This window comes from Centropristis striata, chromosome 8, assembly GCF_030273125.1.
Source record: "Centropristis striata isolate RG_2023a ecotype Rhode Island chromosome 8, C.striata_1.0, whole genome shotgun sequence".
NCBI lineage: Eukaryota > Metazoa > Chordata > Actinopteri > Perciformes > Serranidae > Centropristis > Centropristis striata.
The window spans coordinates 25,716,630-25,739,711 of record NC_081524.1 but is presented as its reverse complement, the minus strand read 5'-3'; the positions used below and the strand labels follow the sequence as shown (position 1 = coordinate 25,739,711).

General features: G+C 39.5%; 1 protein-coding gene across 2 annotated transcripts in view; it reads left to right on the top strand.

The window, feature by feature from the left end:
• The window catches only part of dyrk1b (dual-specificity tyrosine-(Y)-phosphorylation regulated kinase 1B), a 65,170-nt gene that overhangs the window by 22,315 nt on the left and 19,773 nt on the right, over positions 1 to 23,082 (top strand). Inside the window, exon 1 of one of the 2 annotated variants that reach the window (XM_059338637.1) lies at positions 7,736 to 9,820. The exons of the other annotated variant lie outside the window; for it this stretch is intronic. Coding sequence (XP_059194620.1) covers positions 9,718 to 9,820 — 103 coding nt within the window. The 5' untranslated portion in view covers positions 7,736 to 9,717. Of the gene's footprint in view, positions 1 to 7,735; positions 9,821 to 23,082 lie in introns of those variants that run through there. 2 annotated transcript variants of the gene reach the window in all.

Below are 23,082 nucleotides of genomic sequence, written 5' to 3'. Positions count from 1 at the left end.
CCGCACATTTTATTCCCTTCTTTAGCAAGGCAGAATACAACATCAGGCTTGGTCAAGTTCTGTCTGGACACTGCTGTTCACCTAACACTTAGGCATTAACATGAGCTAGCTCTTCTTTACATGTCTGTCACCGTGGATGTCTACTACTTCTCTCTCTGTTTACCTTCCTGCACCTGTATTTCACACTAACACACCGGGCGCCTGTCTTAAAGGGACAGGGCTGGCTGGTCACACTAGCCTATTTACCCATCACCTCTTCTTAAACGTTTCAATAAAATAATCAACTGGTTACATGGATTCTGTAACTGTTATTTATTAATTTAAATTCAAAATCATAATATGACATGCAGCAAGAGTGCAACGACCGGGATGCGAACCGGCGTCCCATGGTATAAAATGTTATCAAAAGCAACATCTTTACCCATTCAACTATCATATCATGGCTTAACTATTTTGGAGTATTTATCGTATCTGAAATATATCCCACTGATGTAAAATTAGAAAAGATCTAAACTATGATAACTCTTTTTAGTATTACTTAAGATTAAATAAACATAAATATGCTGATGTCTTAAATAGGTGATTCAAATAGCTGGCTAATATAGTAAATTGGTGTATTTTAAGAGAGAAGCAGTTTTACAAACAGACAATATACTACCCGCCCCTACGGATCGCTCAAAATTGGCGAAGGAACGCATCCAAGACACTGCATCCGTCATTTGATTGGTCCACACTCTAGCTGTCTACCTATTGGCTGGTGAAACACACTTTTATAAGCGCAGGGAGGGACATCCTTTAGTTTGAGCAGTTACCACAACCTGAGAGGACGTGCTTGTTCTGAGTGCGAGCACAAAAGTTTTGAGAGAGCAGACTTTAGATCTGAGCGTGCACAGGAAATATTTGAGTGCAAGCGAAATGTTTGTGTCCAAGAAGAAGAAATGTGAGCACAAGCATGGGACTTTTGAGTTCATGCACACATTTTGAAAGAAAATGGCAGAAATCTGAGTGCGAGCACAAAATGTGAGCACAAGGAGAATAAATCTGAGCATGAAAAGGAGCTGTGTCACTGAAAAGGAATAAAATCATGCTCTCAAACGGAAAATCTACGCTCTTCAAAAACGATAGGATATTTATTATAACATAATTTGAAAAGACAAAATCCAAAATGACAGTCAAAAATTACACAAAAGTGTGTTGGTAATATGATCACAATATGAATAGTTTGATTTTCTTTGTTTTCAGTGTTTTCTTGCATAATGCAAAGCACTGTGAATTGCCTTTGTGTATGACATGTGCTACACAAATAAACTGTTAAGCTATTAAAGTAAGTCTGTAAGTAGTTTTTAGGTGTGTTATATACATATATACTCTTGGGCCGTTTAATGTATGTTTTCAAAAGTTTGTCTGCAACCATGAACTACACCTGTAGTGGGTTAGGGTTACAAATGATTATATTATCCTGAAATGCAGTGTGGTGAAGTGTAATGTAGCAAAAAAAAATAAAAACCTCAGCAAAGTGCATGTGCCTTAGGATTGAACCATAATATATGAATAATTGTAATCAGTTACATTTTACCACTGGGTAGTGGCAAGCATTTAGAAAACCTGTTCATCATGAGTAAGGACTGGTATGCACCGAGTGTGACACGTTCTGACATATGACACTTTGCTTCCAGTTTTCCAGTTTCCTTTGCACTGTGCTCCTTTTGGCTGCAAGCTCCCACTGAAGTCAGCCACATGTCTGCTTTGATCCGTTTAGAGTCACCTGCCACTTATTCCCACTGATCACTGATGATGTTCAACAGAAGGGTCTAAAGTGTGTGTAGGTTTATCGCACTAAGAGTAACTGGGGAGGAAACGCTGTATAGTAAAATGTATACACACTTAGTGAGTATAGTGTGATACTAGGATGTTAGTGAGCTGCCACAGCCCGGGCAGATCTCAGACCAGAGGAATGAGACGGGCAGGTCCATTTTGGTATTCCAGCTTTCTCTGAAGACAGGGATTGCTTGCTCAAGAAGAAGTGACGTTTGAATTAACAAGAGAGAACTTGGATTTCTTAAAATTTAAAAGTTTGAATTTTGTGAGTGTGTTTGTGATATACATTTTTTTCAACCAATATCAATAAAATGTCACAAAAATATGCCATACTCAAACAGTCATGACAGCTTGAGAGTTCAATGCTGGGTTCATGAGAATTGTAGGATCCTGAAATGAGGTCATGAGAAGTTAGGGTTGAGAAATTGATGAACCAGAATATTTAAAATTGGTGGTGGTGGGGGGTGGTGCATAATCCAGAATAATTTTCTTATCTAAACAATCATCAGTCACAAACAGTTCATGAGCAGGGACTCTGAAGGAATTAAATCCCTGAAAACACAGCTACAAAGAAGGGTCATATGACATGCAGTCTAGCACAATGTATGGTGATCTCTGCTAGGCTGATTGCACATCCTAAACTAGCTGACTGATGCTGCTTACTAACTGTTTTAAGTTACTACAGAGTATATGTCCTTTTGCATTACATTATTTGATCTATTTTGCTCCATTGTTAATATATGTTTATTTATATATTAGTAGGTTATCATTTTTTGACTGTGCTCATTTGGTTATAGGGGGGGAGACAGCACAATTCCAAACTTTTTTTAAAAACTGAAATTAAGTGTTTCAGAAAATCATATCAATAAGCCTTATGAAGAAAGTAATGGCAACTGGCTGGTTTATTGTTCATTTGTGTGTGTGTGGAACGTGGGCAGCACCATTTCCACCGTCTTTATCCGAATCTTATATTTTATTCCTCTTTGCCTGTGTCATTCCTGCTTCGTTTTGTTTTTGTCTCTCTGGCACCGCCAAGTGAGAAGGGTATCTCCGAGTGTGAAGTGCTCCCTCCTCCTCCTCCACTCCTTGCTGAAAGCACCCTGCAGTAGCAGCATGGTAATTCTGCTCCTCTATCTTTCCTCTGCATCATGTTTACCTAGCAACAAGCATCACCCGCGGCTGGCCATCCCATTGGTCATTTGAAAACGCACCGGGGACCAATGGCAGGGCTGTTGCCATGGTACAGTGTATAGTTGCCGGGTGGAATTTTGCTGCAAGGCACGTGAGTCTTCGAGTCTGCTTGCCTCCTCGCACTGCCGTTGTAATCTCCGCTGTCTGGTCGTTAGTACAGCTGAACGTGATTTGGTGGAAGCTTGTCAGTAATTCTGTGAAGGGAAATAATACTAATCAGTAATATAGGCATAGCGATGCGTTTCACAACTATCAACAGACAGAGAAAGACAACCAGCGAAGCAGTCAACGGGAAACCACTGCCTCTAATTCTACAGCCTGTTTAAGTCCTCTGTTGAGAAGCTGCTTTTCTGCTAATGCAATATGCTGTATCACTACCTAACTACTGAAGCAGGGTTTTAATGACGTTTAAAGCTATCACAAGTATTTAAAAAAAATCAAAGAAAGCCTAAATTGTACACACACACACACACACACACACACATATATATATATATATATATATATATATATATATATATATATATAAGGTACTAATAGCTTAAATTTAAATTGATTTTAAAAAAAGATATATACTGATCATTTATGTTGTGACAACACAAAATAAGCTTTAGCCTATTCTTTATATGCACCAAATACTATTCTTATTCAAGCCCAATTTTTCTCAAAATTAATTCCAGTAAATTATTTAAAATATTTCTATTGTGTCAAACTGGAAACTTTTGGTAAATTAAATAAAATTTCTGTATTGACTTCACATGTATATTGTGATATATATGTATTTTCCAAATTCAGTTCATTGATTTCTACACTAAAGATGAATGTTGCTTTATTCTTTCCACCGTGTGGGTTGTATTTCCAGTCCTCCTTCTTTGTCTGTTTGACAAAACTTCATTTTTTAATTCATAATTTTTGTTGAAGGGCCTATGGTGGGTAACACTTAATATAATCATTTTAGTGGACAAACTCCCTTATAGTCCACAACGAAACTACAGAACCGTTGTGTAGGTCAGCTGTTGTGTGTGACTGTACTATATGCATGTCCTGTCATCCCCAGCATACACACACACATACACATGCATTGTTGTTCACCTGTTGCTCATCTGTCTGTAATTGTGGAGCTGAGATAATTGTGGGGTTTGCATGGTATGATGACAGTAGAAATGCGGTACAACCCATGTTTCTCCTCAGTGCAAACAGACATGCACACGGTGAAAAGCTGACTGAGAGCAGAGTTAAGCTCTGTTTCCTTGTCTTTTTGTATTTCTGTGTGTCCAGCCACCTTTTTGCACCCTGCTGGTTGTGTATCTGATGGTATGTCTGCCCATGCAGAAATATAGAATACAGAAATATACTTGACATGAAATTAAAGTATATGTGTATGCACAGGTCAAATGGCTAAATTATGTGTCAGTCTTTAATCAGTGCAGAATTTGCACAGTTCTAGATCAATTTGCACAGCTTTTTTGTTTCACCTCAAACTAACCTTTTCTTGTGACTCTTCAGGATTTCCGCTTTATAGGTTTTTATGTGTCCTTTTAACCACATATATCGAGTTTATTTCCTTTGTTTACGTTGCATTCCTTGTGTACATCCCCTGTGATCTAATAGTGCAACATTTTTCATTGTCTAATTTGCACATTTTGATGAAGTAAGCATGTATCGTACTTTGTAACTTTATGTTTGAGTTATCCAAAAAGGACTCTTGGTACATACGTACAATGGCACAACACCTACACAAAATACAGAAAGGACTCAAATGTAACATTTAAATTTTTAAATTTTTAAATATTTTATTTAAGGAAATAAATGACAAGTTAGTTATTTGTGGCTGGTTATTGTGATGGAATATGAGATATGATGAATGAATGAATTGCTTGTTTTATACAATGGATGGGAGATGATTTTTATTTAATCAAAGTTGTCACGAGCACATTTTCGTGATACTCTCCATCCTGTCTCTTTGTTTGGTTTAGAGTATAAACCTTCTTGTCGCTGTAAAAAAAACTGTATCAGAATTATTTTAACACATCTGCCTCCTGTATTAGCTGTTATTTATGTGTAGCACGCTACCCTTATAATGGATTTCCCTTTTAGGATACATTTATGATCTCTGCTTCTTCATCGCAGCTTCCAAAGTCCAACTTCTGGTGTGGATGGACAGACCTCCAGATCCAATGACTACACTGGTATTTGCTCCCAGTGCTATCTTTAAACCTTTCAACACAGGACAAGTTCAATATCGTTTGGATCACAGTGGAGCCTCGAGGGTAGCAATCACACAGAAAGAGTCACTAAAAACATGACAACATCTGTAGTCTTCCTATATGGAACAAAGTGTGTGCCATGCTTTACATTATCCTGGCTTCCCCTTCTGCATGTGATAACCACGCTGGCGTACATTGCTGCTGTGCTGTATTGCTCCATAATGTTACTTCCTGCTTGTTTATGACTTGTCTATTTAATGTAAGCCCCAATTATAGCATGTTATAAGACCATGCTATCTTATTTTAGCTGAGACTGGTCAGCTGTTTTTCAGTGTGTGGGAGTGCAGTGATTTGAACCAAGGGTTCTGGAGCCGGGAGCTTGAGTAGATTACAATGGAAGCTACAGGAACAGGGATGTTGCAAAGCCAGAATGCAGTATCAACACTGTCTGACATTTGCCTTGGAGTTTAGCTGAGTTTTGCAAATTATAACTATACTTTTTGTTAAATTAAATATTATTTAAAATGACATTCCTTAACAACTAATTGAAACCAATGTGTTGTTATTAGAGGTTGTCAGTACAATGCTTTATGTACAATTAAAATAGCATGGCTCATATACTCGGATTGAAATTGTACTACTGTTTGAGCCTGATGTACAAAGGTAAGGTCTCCCCTGATATTCCTCTTATTATGCACATTAAGGCATTACATTACAATAAGCAAGCTTCAGTGGACTTTTAACCATAATTTCTTTTTAACATATTAATGACTCATTGATCTGCATTTGTGAAAGGGTTAAATCACATTTTTTAAAAACGAAAGAAGTCAAGTGAAACACATTTGTCAGTGTAGTGTGAGCTGTATTAGAGTGTATATTTTCCTTTTAAGAAGCTGTTAACCATCATTTCTTTATAACATATTAATGGCTCATTGATCTGCATAGGTGAAAGGGTTAAATCACATTTAAAAAAAGAAAGAAGTCAAGTGATACACATTTGTCAGTGTAGTGTGAGCTGTATTAGAGTGTATATTTTCCTTTAAGAAGCTGTCAGCTGGTTTATGACACTGTTTGTGTGCAGAGCTGTTCCCAGGCAGCATTGTGCCTGATTTAGCCGGAATGCTCGGATAGCAACAGTAACAACTTTTAGCTTCGGCTGGTTTGTGAGGAGAAGTCACACATCTCAGCTGTAGAGAGTCACTCAGTGACCCACCATGTGCTTATGGAAGCCTTTTGCCCTGCTCTCTCCCCGGCAGGATCTCCACCCACCCCCTCGGTCTCCCCCTCCCTCTTTCCATTTCTACCTGACATCTTCAAACTATTTCAGCGTCATTCCTGCCTCGAACCGTTTGAAGAGACACTGGGAAACTAAGCCGAGCGCCCCGCCCACAGACCCGTCCGCTGGCCAATCACAGCCAAGGATGGGAGTTTATGTAGCCAATTGCATTGCAGCTGCCATCGCGTCGGGTAGCAACAGAGCCCATAGAGGGTGCGTGCTGAGTGAGGGTAGAGGCTGCGTTTACCCGAGTACTGAGAAGTTCAAACATTTTCAAAGACTCAATGAAAGAAATGCGCCTTTGTGTGTAACATGATGGCAACAATAAAACACAGTCGGACGGTCATATTTAGTCCAGCTCTGTCACATTTACTTGTCACAAAAAAGGTTATAAAACAACCATCTTTAACGTTGCTGCCCGCTTTTCCCTGAAAACTATTCTTTCATGGCCAAAAATTGTTGCAGTAACAAGGGTTGAGATTGTTTTAATACAGGAATCTGTTGTAGAAGGGGAAACATGCACATTTTAAAGGCGTTGATCAAGGTAGGCCTCTGTCTCTGTCCTCGACCCTTTCTCTCTTTTCCCCTCCCTCTTTTCTCCATAAACATTGCACAATGCGGTGGGTGTAAGCAGACCACTATACATTAATGTAAGATAAAGAGAGTGTGTGTGTGTGATATATAATATATGATATCATGATATATATGAACTGAAGTTTCAGGTTTTTGAGTTTAGAAAGGTTATACACATTAATGGCTTTGTAAGAAGTGGTTATTAATGAGGCAACCTGTTTTTTGTTGTTGTTTTTAATTCTGTCAAAAGTTCACCCAATAAACTGGATAACGGGTTTAAGTAACTTGTCTATGTATGCGTGAATATAAAGTTCCAGTATATATATCCTTCTGTTACTATAAATGGCCAGGACAGCAGAGGGCTGCTTGGAGCGGACTACCGTGGTCAGAGGGAAGGTTACTGTCCCACAAACTCGCTCGGATTGTTGATAAAGTTCCATAAACCAGTCGTCATCTGAGCGATGGTTAATGTGAAATTCCTCTGAAATGCCCCTAATGTCGTATTTTCGCCCTGTGCGTGTATCTGCCCGGGTTTTACCAGTAGAGTGTGAAGCGGCGGCAGACAGGGAGCTCAGACCCCCGCCACAGCCACATGGTACGGTCTCTATCGCAGGGTGGGGGAGCTGTGTGGGAGAGGAGCACAGATTCCGTCTAACGGAGAAGCACGGAAAGGGAAACGGGCGAGAAACATGAGTCGAAATCGCCCTTGTGAAGGTTTCCACCTTGAAGGAATAAAAATCTCCCCCAGTTCCGAGAAGGTCAAGTAAAGGAGGACATTAAATGTGAGAAAAGAGAGCGGAAGCAGACGGAAGAAGAGGCGCGTCAAAAAGCGATCAGCGGCGTCTGACAGCAAGCTCAGGAACTTTACTGGATTTTTCTTTAGTTTACTTTGAGACGACTCTCAAGTTTTGGTTGGTTGTTGTTCAGACTTTGTGGTTTTATTTTAGTGTGATTACCTCAGAGGCGGACTTCTTCCCGGACCGAGTTGTTCTTTGGTAAACAGAAGACTGTCGGAGTTTGGAAGTAAAAATAATGCAGGCCGTCAGCGGCTTGTTCTGTGTTTTTCTTCTACACGGGGAGACATTTGGCCTCTGACCACAAATGCTGGATCTAAACTTTTGTCTCTCGATTTCTCTCCATGCTTTACCCCGAAGAAGAAGAGGTGTATAAGTGAGGTGCAGTCTCGCTACTTGTAATAGTACGTCACTTTGTTCCTGTTGGCCCGTGACAGTGGATGTCCAGTTAGAGGAACTTTCTCTGGACCTGCACGTCCCTGTGAAATCAACACGTTGCAGTGGACTGCTTTGTTTACATGTGTTTGTGCAACAGCTTGTTGTCACAAAGACATCCTGTACAGTGCATGGGGATTACATTATTGTCTGGCTTTTTAAAAGGGCTCCTTTTCACCCTGGCAGAGGCCAGCCACCTCCTGCTGTAGGCGGGTGAAGGGGAGCTGAGTGACCGCAACACACACAGGCTTCCTGGAGCTCTGGCTGTTCATGATCTGTGACATTGCCAGTGGAGGGCTGTGTGTGTCATTGGATTAATCTGAGTGGTAACATCACTCTACACTGCCCTGCTCTGTCCAGTGAGAGTCCCCCAGAAAGCGCCAGTAATTGGAGCTATTTTTAGCGTAAGGGATGGGGTAAAAGCAGGCAGCTGGAAACCCAACTCCCCTCCACCTCCTTCTCTTCCAGCCCTTCTGTCACACTACCTCGCTCAGCCCACCTGGCAGTATGCTGGGCGAGCCTGGTTAGCACAGACTTGACCTGCAGCTAGTTAGTGTGTTTTTCAAGTACTCTGGAAGAAGAATTACCATTGGAAGAACTTTTAATGCTGAGTAATATGAGATCTGTTGGAACCATACTGACCATGGAGTCTGAGTAACCTGGGAGTACTAGCTATACTGTATTCTCCCGCTAAAGGCTACACTGGGCACACACAACTTGTACTGGATTATTGCTAAGATGTCTGAAGAACTATTAGCTGTGTACCTTTGGTTAAACCTGCCCTGGACTAAGTGAACCTGTCATAAGAAAGTAGAGTCTATGCCTTTAGCCCTAGGACTTTTAGTTAAAACTCTTAATTAGAGTAGCCACTTATTAACATACTGTATAAGAAGAAAGGCCTACTTTTGACGACTTAAAATCTCAGTCACCAGCGATCTGGAGCGGTACAAAACTCCAGCACACAGAAAGAATGCATGAAACTGCCGAAACCAACGAAACAAAAAGCTAACCTGACTAACCAAATATTCTATTTCCCCCACTCCCCATACCCACAGAGAAACAGAATATATATGTAGAACGAGAGATCTATATCTATAGTGTAACTCCACAGAAGACAGAGATTACATCCTTTATATTTTTACTTCAGAGAGACGAGCTGCCTGTACACCAGTTGGTTGCCTTAGAAACCACAGTCACAAAAAAGAAAAGAAACAAGCCAGAGAAGACGGTGCCTTTTGATTGGTTGGTTGGTTTCCCACCATTTCAAGATTCATTGATTAAGTTGGATGTAAACTGTTGAAGTGAACTCTGGGATTGAAAACGTGTCTCATGACAGACTAAACCCCCACAAGCTCCACCCACCTGTCAAAGTGTTTTGTTGACAGTATTTCCCTGCTGGATTGAACTATTGCCAAGCATTTCCATGGTGATCACGTCATCATCCGTGGAGGACAAGACTGTGCCCTCTTGCAGGATGGTCCAAACAGAACCCTGGATCACCTCTGCCCTGCTGCGCAAGAACAAGAGTCAGTACACACTCACACACACGCACAATATCCTGTTTAAAAACTTAATCTAACTTCACACTCGTAGTGGCTACAAGTGTGTATGAGGCATTAGGATACTGTTTGGATAGTCTCTGTTGATACTAAAAAGAGATTTGACATATTTTGTTAATATGTGCTGTGTGTATTTACATGTTAGTATGATGACATGGCACAGTCTGGTAGCATGTGTTGCCATTCAGCGGTTGTGTTGAAGTAAGTAGTGCAACAGTTTGGCCTTCCATCAACAGTGTTTTAGGCTTATCTTGAACGGTCAGCATCCTGGTGGCTCTGGGAAGGGTCAGTGTGACCTGTGGACAGGAAGTACCACTGTGGTCAGTCAGTCAGAAAGACTGCGCTGAGGGACAGGATGTGATGCTCCGTCTGTGCTGAACAATAAGGCTTTGACCATGATCAGATGCAGTTTTACTACTTCATATGTTGAATTTCACTGTGTTTGACTACACCTGCTTTAATTGACAATTTTAATGCTTGCCTGTGGTTACCAACTGGTGGGTCATCATGGTCCGAGGGGCATCTGAATCGACTGGAACTACACCACCAACTTTGAAGTATAGTGAATGTTTTATTAGTGGCTCTACAACGTGCAACAAGTAGGCTGTCTGTGCTGGCTCTGGCGGCCAAATGATCGCTGCCTGCATGGCCGTTGACTGCCGGGTCCTTCCATAGTGTGTTTTATGACGAGATAATCTAACTTGTAAATTACCTTTATTCTGAATTTTCCAGTAAGATGATGTTTATCAACTCATTTAAAACAAGACTATTGGGATAGCATGTAACTGTGGTTTCAAAGCTTTGAATATTGTTTTTAAGCCCGATTTCGACTCTCTTGTTGCAGTGCTTGCTCTTGCACTTTGATTTTAATTTTTATATAGTATATAGAGAGAATTCCCACACACTATCCTTTTACTTGCAATGAACTTTATTAACTACACACATTTTGGTCCTTCGACCTTCATCAGGTAAAACCGGCAAAAGGACATTGTGCTATGGACTTTTTCCTCCTATGCGTCTGTCTTGGAGAATTTAAAGGTGTGCATTCACCATTACAGTCAAAACTTTTCATGAAGTGAAATATATTGAAGATGCAGCACAATCGGTGAGGTCCGTGGTTCAGGTCCACAGACAGGCAGAATTGATGGATGTAAATAATACTGAATGGTATAGTTAGCATGCCTTTGTATTGTAATATTGATTTTGTAAATTTTGCTACATTTTGTTGGGGATTTGTGTTATTGTTACCTATATTGCAGCATTATTTAGAAGTGAAAGGAATCCATTTGGTGACCCGATTGTAACAGCAGGGTTTCCACTTCCATCAGTGAAAAGTACAAGATGCCTCTTATGTTATAAGACAAACTATACCTTGTCTATAATAATACAATGATGGATCTCCATGTGGCTTTAATTGTGTTTGTGATAGCATGAGGACAAGCCACACTTGTCTGTTTCTACACTTAACTGGACTTTATTGTTATGTACAATGACATGTCATGGGAATGAAGGAACATACAAAGAACAATATGAACATGAAATGAACACAACTTTATGTGCTCAAAGTGGCTTACAGAATGGCTTTAGGTTAAGTAAGCCTTATTGTCATCAGTGGATACAGATCGGTATTATTTTGAATATTGCTATCGATAAGCTTATTTGTGTTTAATTACAGAAGGTGTCTGGTGGCATGTGCATGTCTGATATGATGCCACTAATTTAAGGCAAGGAAGTGTAAGTTAGTGATTCTCAACAGCTTGCAGTGCGTGGTCCTGGGCTGCAAAGTTGTTTTGTGTCAAAATATGACATCTCTTACACCCGTGTCCTTGATGGTTGCATTGCATGCGTACACATTCAAAACTCTTCATGTGCATAATTGACAGCAGTTTGAATGTCCCTGTGGTTTTGAGAAATCAACCATGAGCCACGTGTCCAGGTATCCTTCCGAGGGCCTCTATTATGTCTCCGTCTCCCCTTTTCCTGTCATCTCTCCACTATCTTTATCCGATAAAGTCATGAAATGGCTAAATAATAATTGACAGCATTCTGTTCTGAATCACTGTATGAGTTTAGATTCATTTGGAGCTTGACATCACACATAATCGCAAACTGCAGACTATGTGAATGTTTATGGCACAATCATCAAATTAAAGTTTGAAAGTTGTAATATAATGTACCATACAGGCTTAGTTGTTGTAGCTGCATTTTTCTTGGCTTAGTGTTGACAATGGTTCAGGTCCACATGTCAATCCAGTCAATATGAGACCCTGTCTTTTAACCGCAGGAAAGTAAATGTGAGCCCTGACATTTTTTGGCTTGGTTGTTCAGATTTCTCCTTATCAGTTACATAAATGCTTGAATTATGTTGTTTATTTCCGCATGTAACAGTGAAACTCCGAGAAAAAACCTGTTTATGGAAAAACAAAAATAACATGCAAAAAAAATATTAAAAACAGCATGTGCATGTTACAAACAAATGTAGAGTTAAAATGTCCCATCGTAGAAATGGACCCTCACAGACTTTAATCAGTGTCACCTGTGACATCACCAGAAGAAGCTCTTCACTGTATGTAGTTAAATGAAGTGGAGTATTTGTTTTTGTTCTTTCTGTTGATATGTAAAATGGTTGTGAAAGGCTACATCATCCTGCTGTCGCTAGACAAAGAGCTAACATCCATAGTTCTTGCTGACAATGTGTGTGATTAGAATTAGAAGGAAATCTTCATCTTGCTGACATCAACACATTTTGTTTGTTTTTTGTTATCATTGAGAAGAACTTATATTTTTTTGCAATTCAACTCCCATTTCTGTTTTAACATCACATCACATTGCATTAAAAGACTTTCCCTTAAGGTGCAGGGATGTGGACTTACGGAAAGTGATCATAAAGTGCTTAAAAGTCTTTGACTTCAAACACACAGGCCTGTCCCAAAGGTGTCCCAGTGGGCATAGGACATAGGAATATGCTCATCTGTCAGTCAAAAGGGTCTATCACAGTTCAAGCCCCACCTCATTTGCTGTGATGAACTAACCATTTATTTCAACTTGAAGTTTCTTGCTTTCTCTTCACAGTAAATGTGCTTAAATGCGAAGACAGTGCTGTGGTGGTCTGGTAAGACCAACACCCACAGCAGCTAAATAGTAATAATAAGAAACAAGAATCTGTGTTCAGATCAGACTTTTGTCAGAATAGCTGCTGTAATGTTCATGATGAAGTTTGGTTGTTGGGATTTGTTGCTGTCAGTAGCATTTACAAACCAGTTATGTGTCAGCTCTTTTTAACTTTAGCTGCTATGTGCTGCACATCTTGTGTGACAGGGAAGTTTCTGTTGTGCATCATTGGAAAGAGGGATTTTTAAGGGACAGACAGATTATCTGTATCATTGAAAACAGAAGCATCCATGTGAATTGATCTGCATCTTTTCACAAGTTATATTTTATCTAGATAGATCATTTTATCTGGACAGCAAATCTAAACACGAGAAAGCAGGTATTAGTTGTGCCAAACATTGTCAACATTTACAAAAACAATTATTACCATTTAGGTGCCGTTCTAGAGCTTTCTGTCATATCACATGCTCTTTATCAGCATGTTATTCTTTTTAATGGATAACTTTTCATCAACAAGTTATAATCAATATTGTAGCCAAAGCACATTTTTTAATAAGTAATAATAATAATAATAATAATAATAATAATAATAATAAGTGTATCTAGCTTGTAATACTAGTGATGGTATCTTCTGATTTGCATTTTTCTAGCCTGAGATAGTATCTTGATCAGTGAGTTGAATGTGCTGAGATCCAAATCACTGGCACTGAGTAAAGCTATGAGACAAAGTTATTTTATATTTACTCTTGTAGCTTTACAAACAGAGATAAGAAGTCTCCTCCTGAGGTTAGTATAGTTCCACTCCTAGTTTAACTTTCAGTAGTATTTATAGTGATCTTTCTGAAAAACATGATGAATACAGGCTCTGAAAGCTTTTTGTCTTGTTCTTCTTTTTATCAAGCTGGCATTATACCTCACTTAACGTTGCTACTTGTTGCTGTACGTTTCTTACTTTCTATAGTCCCTTTCAGACTGTGTTTCAACAAAAGCCTCGCTATATTGCCATAACGACATACTGATTCTGCAACAGGGTTATATTGGCGTCCATTGATATTGCAGTCCAGAAACACGGGGAAAAAAATGGGAGGAGATGGTAGTAGGGTGTAACAGAGCAGCAGCAGTGCAGCACAGTAGCACAGTGTACAGCGAAGTACAGTATGTATGTGCTGATGATGGCAGCGACAATGGCGATCATCATCTTCCAATGGTGAAAGAACTGCCACCGGGCTGTTTCTCACTGTAGAGATTCTACAGACTCAAACAAAGTTGTTCTGCATTTTGCGGAACATGATTTAATTACTTCCCAACTCAAGTAAGAGGTGTGTTTCTGATGATACGCTCCACTTCCTTTCTTATTACCCGAGTGTTGGTCACACAAATATGGTACCGTCTTGCCGGCTCCGCTGGTTCACATTTATCCTGCCCAAAACTGTCTCGCCAATTTAATGCCTCTGTTACTGCCTCCGAAGGGGATCACTTGGTCCCCCATCACACTTCTGGTGTGTTCAGATTCCAGGCGAAACGTTACAGAGGCGTAAATATCGTGGCTTGAAATGGCAGTCTGAAAGGGGCTTTTATGACTATGTAACCTCCAGATTTGGGCTGGGCAATGTCTACTCAATAGGCATATGACAAAGACCACAATGAGAGCCCTACTGTGTTACTTCAGTTGAATTCAAGAAAAGCACTGTCCACCATTAACTACATCAGAATTGCTATTTTTAAGCACTTAATACATGCCACCGCAAACCCATGGCCAGGTGTGGGTGTGGATGGGGGTTTAGTGGTCGGTGACTGTCAGACATTGCGATGGACAATGGCTGCTATTTGTTGCTTAATTAATGTTGGTGTGCCTCGTGTGCCACTAATTCCTTAAAATATATATTTCTGATAGTTTAATATGTTTACAGTAGTGACTGTGGAAAACAGCAGCATTTTTGAAACGTTAGTGTTGCTTACAGCAGCATCATAGCTTGAAACTAACCAGCATCTTTCTAATGCTGTTGAAGCAGGTGCTATGTGACTTATTGCAACATTTGACACACCTGATTAATTAAAGTTTTGAACATGATACCATGGGACTTATGTCTTCGCCACACACTGATTTACTAATATATTTAGATTTTGATGCGTTTATATATTCTATTCGTTAGAGCTGCTGATAAAGGAGCTGTGCGATTATCCTGATCTTTTCCAAGTCTGTTTCAGGAGGTCTTCGGTCCAGTTTGAGATATTGCTACTTTATTCACAAATTCTGGACAAATCTGCATCTAAAGAATGGTTGATGGACAGAGGGTCACAGCCAGGAACGATTGGGTACTGTTCTACCTGGCCACCAGAGGCTGCTTTACGCACAGGCTCACTCGGTGCTTAATGCATGGAGACATCAGCCTCAAAACGAATCCGCGTAGGGGGAGAAGACCTACAAACGTGGCGTTGAGATGCACTTCACACATTTGTTTCGTAGCCTCTGAATGTGTGACAGATGAAATATGCTGCCTGTTTACCAAGAGGTTAGAGACTGCCGGTACATTGTGAGCAGCTCACATGCAGCTCCCTGCTCTGCTATCCTGAGCAGTTTGAGGCCCTGAAGTGTGCAATTCACTTATTAATGTTAAGAAAAACCTGTTTTCACATTTTAGATGATTAGGTTTGCATGCATGGTGGCTCAGAGTGGTCAAACTCAAAAAAGTTTAGTCTTCAAAAGTTTCGTCTTCAGTGTAAAACATGTTTGACTCAACGTCAGGTTGCATTTTTTTCACCCAAAATCACAGGTTTAGTGTGCAAAGGCCAATGCCGTCACTGTTCAAATTTCTTTTGCTCCAAAATAAAACATTGGCACCACTGGTCTATTAGCATGGCAATGCAATAACGTTGACTTGCATTGAGGTGGATGAGTTGGTGTCTAGTGATAGGCAAGAGAAAATCAAGTCCTTCTACCCCACAGAAATCTGTTAGAATGGAAACTGAGTGATAATTCCTTTCTTCCATGTGCTCGGCCCGTGCTGTTAGTTGCTTGCTGCGTCTACGGTTACCCATTTGTCCACCTGGTCCTATGAAAACGTCAGTCATCTTTTTTTTTAAATTGGAGATAGACAGGCAGCTAAAGTCCAGTGTTTCTTATTGAATAGGTCTTGTGACTTGGCTCTGTGTTTATCAGGTCACTAGACATTTGTTCTGTCTGCGTCACTTTAGTTTGAGATTTGATTTGAACCCGAAATCACCCAGTTGCCGAGCATGCGTGTCTCACGCACGTCTGACAGAAAAGATACCTGCCTTTTTTTAAACAATACATTTTACTCATGGTAAGTGTACATTAACATTATCCAAAGTATATTTTTGAGCTTCAAGTCTACTTGAAGTATTGGGCTTTACACTAAAGTGTCTCAGGGTGTGTGTTGGGCTCAGAGTGCTGCTAAAATACTTGCAACCTACAACTCAATTCTGTGCCTGAAGCATGGATGGAAAAGTATATGCATATGATGATAATGTTATAAAATAATAGACTAATTCAATTAAAAACACAGTTACACTACAAAATAAAGTGCATCAACAATATGATGCTTTAAAGACGGCACTTTGCAGCTGATACATACGACTGATTATTAATTACATAACAGCCACCCTCAGTGTAATCTCAGTAGAAGGAATTGGAAAACGGCCAAACTCAGGCAATTAAACAAAAATGGCTGACAAATAAAAAGACTTTTGGACGTTGCAGAGGGTGCAACAAATATTATTAAGTCACATAAATGAATGCCTGCCATTTTACAGCAGAATAAAACATCACCAAGACAGCTGACACGGGCATGTATCAACAACAAAAACTCCACAATGCACACATTACAGCAAAAGTAACACATTGCACAGTTTTTGCATGACAGTGCATACAGAAGTAAATAGCACTATGTTGCCTAGTAACGTTGATGTTGACAAAGAGAGAGAGAGCGAGAGAGAGAGAGAGTTACAACCATCACAGTGAGTTTGTTATTGTACTCACCTGTCTGAAAAACATTCTGTCAGCCTTGAGCACCCCCAAATCCCCCTCTTCTGCTCTGCCTTCAACTTCCAGAATTCTCAATATAACCAGTCCACTGAGTCTGGCTGTCCCACTATAACCAGTCCACCCAGCCTCTCTGCAGTCACTTCAGGGATTCAGCAGAAAGTCTTCACACACCTCACTGAAGGTAAAAGTTCCTCAGTGAATGCGGAAGTCACAGCTGAAGGGTTGACGATGAGAATATTAGCATTTAGTTTGTTAGCCCGACCCAGCATGCACCTGTTGGTGACGCAACATCATGGTTGTGTTGGATTTAGGTCAATTTGCCTGCTCTCTGGGTGGTGCATGATGTACTGATTAATTAAGGTAGATGCAACTGTAAGACACACCAGCAGCTTACTCTGCTGCAGATGCTGATTTATCTCCTTTCCTTTGTTTCTTTTGTTCTTTGTTTCATTCAAATTATTTTTATTCTGTAACAGATCTTACTTGAATTACTAAATTCAAATTACTGATTTGTTGAAATACTTATAACAGTACAAGTATACAAAAAAATTCACTTCATCAGAGTAGCACGTGTAAATGTAATCTATTCTACAGTCAAGCCAGGATATCTCAGATAAAGGTGCAGCCATCTTGCACTGGTGATGTCATTTAAAGCCAAAGTCTGTGCAGTAGTGACAAAGAGTGGAGCTGTGATATCAAGTTCCTGCCCAAACAACCACCCGACCAATCGGGACCCAATAAAAGCTGCCAATCATGACGTTACACCCCCATTTTAAAGAATCAAAAACGAATTAAACCAGCCACAAGGGGGCGATCCAGAAGATTTTGGCCTCACTTTAGGGGAGCTGTCATGTCATCCATCTTTATAAACAGTCTTTGGCCGGACCACATCCTGTGTGTATATATTCTAATATTATTCTGCTGTTGCACTCTGAAACTGTAGGAGCACTAAATCGCAGAAAAACAACAACATTTATTCATAATGTTGCTTTAATGAAACAAATATGATGACTTACCAGTCCTCTCTAGTAGTAAGTTAACGGTGACAGGGCATAAAAGCAACTTCACAAAAAATGCCTCTTCACTGCTTGTTCAATCGTCCACACTGCGCAAACCTAACCTTAGTGTGTTCGAGACTTGCTTACACAAAAGTTAGTCCACTAAAACAGGTTGTTATGGAAACGGGGCACATAAAAATGGCAGTTATGCTCACCATTCTGTTGATTCAGTTGATTCAAGTTCAAAATGTTGCCTTCTGTCCATAGTTCTAATTCTGTGGCTCTAACACACTCATACATGGAAGACCCTGTTTAGACTTGGTTTTGAAATGCATCTTAGGTTATCAGATCACAAGTAATAATAACTTTATTTATATAGCACCTTTTAAAAACAGCAGTTTACAAAGTGCTTGGACAGAGAGCAGTTAATCACAACGAGAATGATGCCATAAGGAACAGTCAGAAGGACCCGAGGATCTGAGGACGCGGGTCGGCTCGTATAGAGTTAGTTAATCTGTCCAATAGCTAGGAACCAGACCTAAAAGAGCTTTAAAAGTGATCAGTAAAATCTTAAAATTGATCCTAAAATGATCAGGGAACAAGTGCAAAGAAGCTAAAATCGGGGTGATATGATGTCGTCTGTTAAAACCGGTAAAAGGCCGAGCTGCTGCGTTCTGTGTGATAAGACACACTTTGTTGTTTACGATTGTGTGTATCATGCATCTCCAAGGGTGTCCAGCAGACCATGTTACTCGTTACTACTCACGCCACTTCCACTGGAAGGGGATACTGTACATTTATGATGTCACATAAGAACAACAACTCAAGTCGCTAGTTGCTGCCTTGCCAGCAATTCCCTTGTAAATGGCCCGGTAATGATATGAGTCATCAAGTTTTCTTGGGACTAAATCTTCTGCCCAAATCGAGATTAGACATCTGGTTTCACTTGCACCCCAACCAAGTACATAATGGGAAATGGTGTTTTTTTTATAAATATATACACGCATTCTGAATTTGATGCATTTTTATGTATGTTGTATGTATTGTTTTTTTATACCCATTTTGGATTTTGACTGTAGATAAAGATTGATGTGCAGTTCATGTGTATATTAAACACAAAAAGCCAGTGTACCCATATTAGCTGTTAGCTATATGCTATATGCTATATGCGGTGGTTGCGTTAACCGAATATTGTTATTTTATTAACCAGGTAAAAGCCTCATTGAGATTATAAAATCTCTTTTTCAAGAAAGACCTGGCCAAGAAGGCAGCATAAAAAGAGACAAGTTACGACATCAATCTATCTCATGTGCATAACCTCGTTGTCCAGCTGACTTGAGCTAACACATTGGTCGCTCTGTGCGCTTGTTAATATTTGCTACAAGCACCTGATCAACGTTGAAATACACGGTTGTGATATTCAGAGCTTCACACTGTAAAGTTACTGTGGGCTCTCTGTCTGAGGGGCTGGAGCAGCTGATAAACAGCTCAAACTGCAGCTAACTACCATTAGCTAGTAGTAGAGGTGTGAATCAGCAGAAGCCCCACGATGCGATTTTATCACGATACTTGAGTCACGATACAATATTATTGCGATTTTAAGCATTTCGCGATATGGTGAGTATTGATACAATATATTGATTAACTGTTTAACTGCATTTTGTGTCCACAAAATAAAAATTATTTAATAATTGTTTTGACAAATAAGAGAAAATTCTCAGTGTATTTATCTAACTTCCGTATTTTTATTTCTCCACAATGAGAGTCAAAACCACAGACTGACCAACAAAGTATTCAGTCAAACTGAACTGAACTGATATCACACAAGTATGGACGACAACAACTGCAGCATTTTATCAAACTTTTGAAAACTTTAAGCTTTACTGCTCTGAATTTCTTTGAATGAAACGTAACAAAAGCCTAACTTTGCAGCGTTATTTCAACAACTTCCTGACGCACATGGTGCCTGTAGATTCCTTAGATCTTCTCGTTTCATATGATACCAGTATATTCCTAAAAGTGGCCCGATACAACATCCGTTAGAATGCTAAATATCGAATATGAATCGATATTATCTCGCCACGCAAAATATTGTGATACTATGCTATATCGATTTTCCCCCCCACTACTAGCTAGTAGCAAAAGCAAATTGTCATGGCAGATGATTGTCTGAGGTTTCTTTAAAAATGCCAGATTATGATGGAATTTTTGTGAACTGAAAAGTCTAATGCAACCTCTATTCTGGGTATGATGTTAACAGGAGAAACCTGCTTATTTATGTCCTGGTAGATTCTATCAATATCCAGGCTTCTGATCATTTTTTCAGCAGTTGTCTTTGGAGTTTAGGAGGTAACATATCCAGGTTTTTGAAACACAGGACCAGGATACTCCAAAAAAAGATCATAGCCAGGTTACCTGTGCACATGTAAACCCACTCACTGGGATATAAATGACTGCATTGTATTTACAAATTGACAAGGTGATTGTAAAAACCTGATGTCATGCTGAGCATTTACCTGGTACCACAACAGTGAGCAGGAGTCTGTGTCTCCATTCAACACATTGTGTAGGTGGCTTTTGATGTTGTTAGTCTGTGATGTAGGTGAGAACCCGAAGCAGCAAGAACCATTTCTTATATTACTCATTTGATATGTGTTGTGGATTAATTCAACTTCTCACTGTGTGTGTGTGTGTGTGTGTGTGTGTGTGTGTGTGTGTGTGACATGTTGCTGTTGTATACTTACTTACTCACACAGTTGTGCGAACACATTGTGTACAAGTCAGATCAGTCAATGGATGACACAGAAGTGGATGTGTTGTCAAGCGAGGTCAGTCAGCTCACTAACATTTAAACATACACGCGCACATTATGGTTAGAAAATCTTGAAGGTGTCTGTGAAATAATGCATTTGGTTCATGTTGCTGTATTAGCTAGTTAACACGTTTAATCTGAATGTCACTAGAGCAGCTGTTCGTGGACGTAAGTAGCTTTCGCTCCATATCTTTTGTCACATGTAAAAAAAAAAACAAATGCTCATAGGGTTTATATATCCCATTTTTCATGTTTTCACTTTTCAAGTTTTAATTGCGATTTTGGCAAATAATGCAACATATAAATGCTTTAAATTAAGTAGGATGTCTTCTCATCATACACTACGGCTGGGCGATATATCGATATAAAAATGATATTGATATATTATTAATGTGATATGGAATTAGACCATATCACATATATCGATATAGTTTACATTTTTGATATATTCTTTCTATATAAATGCTGCCCTTAATAGGGTTTGTCATATTTAGTTATTTTGTAATGTTCTTTATTCTTTTCTCATATAAATATATTTATTTCAGAAAAAGATTGGACGATTTTATTTCATAGGCTATATTTTTTTAATTAAATTTGCAATTTATGGAGCTTTGAATTTGAATTTTTCTTTTGTTGTACAGTATTTATTATGGCATGTCATATTTGGCTTTGACTTTGACTGAACATTTGCTCTCACTTTGCGATAAATATATCGTATATCGTATATATCGTATATCAATATTCAGCCTAAATATATCGGGATATGACTTTTGGTCCATATCGCCCAGCCCTACCATACACTGTATTTTACTCTTCGTTAGACCACTCTTGTTTTATTGGACTCTGCCTTCTCTTGATTGTGAAACTACTCAGACGTGTATGTTAAATATGTGTACACATTGAGAGACCCTTCTTCAAGGCGGTGTTGCACAACTGTTGGTTCCCTCTGATGGACTCTGGTACATGAACAGTGTGATCAGTATTGTTTTTCATCTTGTAGCAACTAGTTTTTAGCAGTAAGTGTTAGTTTGTAGCTGTGCTTAGGCCTGTCACGATAAAACATTTTTTAGGATGATATATTTTCCCAGAAACTATCACCATAAACCATAGTATTGTTCTATCGATGTTGTTTTAGTTTTATAACGATATTAGAGCATAATAAGTACATCCTTTTCCACAGCAATGAATTTTTAAATCTGGAGAATATTAAACATTGGAATAGAAATGTGGAAAATTAAAATTAAAATAACCTAGATAAATAAAACCTAAATAAATAAACTACAACCAAAACAAATAAAATAGACTTTCAGGCTCTGTTAACAAAACATTGCACTGAGATCAACCATATATATTATATTATTTTATTATTGAATTAACATATAAACAGCTGGAATGGCAGCTTGGGAATATAGTTTATTTCAGCAATTCGTGCTGCCTGTCAAACATACTTACTTACATACTTTAAACACAACACAAAAAAACACAAAGTCACACATGTAAACAACAATATATTGAGTCCAGGACAAAAAAACTATCGTGTCCATTTTTATATATTGAACGATAAGTCGATATAATAATTATCGTGACAGGCCTAGGTGTGCTGTGTGTTGCTGTACTGCCTGTAGTGAATCCTCACTGTTGCCCTAAATATTGTTACATCATTGTGCATCAACACAACACTGATGGAGAGATGAAACAGTAGAAGCAGAAAAAGAGAAATTGTTTCATACTGAGCAGTCATCTGATTGAAGTCAGGACGGATGGAAGATGGGAGCGAGGGATGATGGATGGATAAACAGAAGAGAGAATCAGATCCAGAGGTAGAGGGGTTTGAGAAAGCAGGAAGGATGATGAAGGAAAGGGGGAGGAGAGAGCGGCTGGTAGGGTGGGTTGGGTTGCTAGGGGAGAGTATGTCAGACTGCTGCTGCTGAGAGCCAGGCCTGCTATTGGAAGCTACTTGCTTAGCAGGAGAGAGGCGGAAGAGGAGAGAGAGAAGTAGCTAATGAGTATTGTAGGCTGGTTGCTGAGACAGCACTGGGTTTATTTATAGAGTGCTGGCCAGCCAGCCCTTAGATACCAACAGCGAATCAGCTGACAGAGAAAGAGGGGGCCCCGACCAATGGCAGTGCAAGAGGGGGGATGCCAGATTGAGGAAGTGCTGTGAGTGCCTCTCAGTCTCTTAAAGAGAGAGTGCAGATTTCTCAGTACTAGGCAGATATTCTCTCTCTCCAGCAGTGTCATATCTGTAAGCAGGCCACTTTCTCCACCTTATCACACAACAGCAGTTTCAACGCTGCTGAGT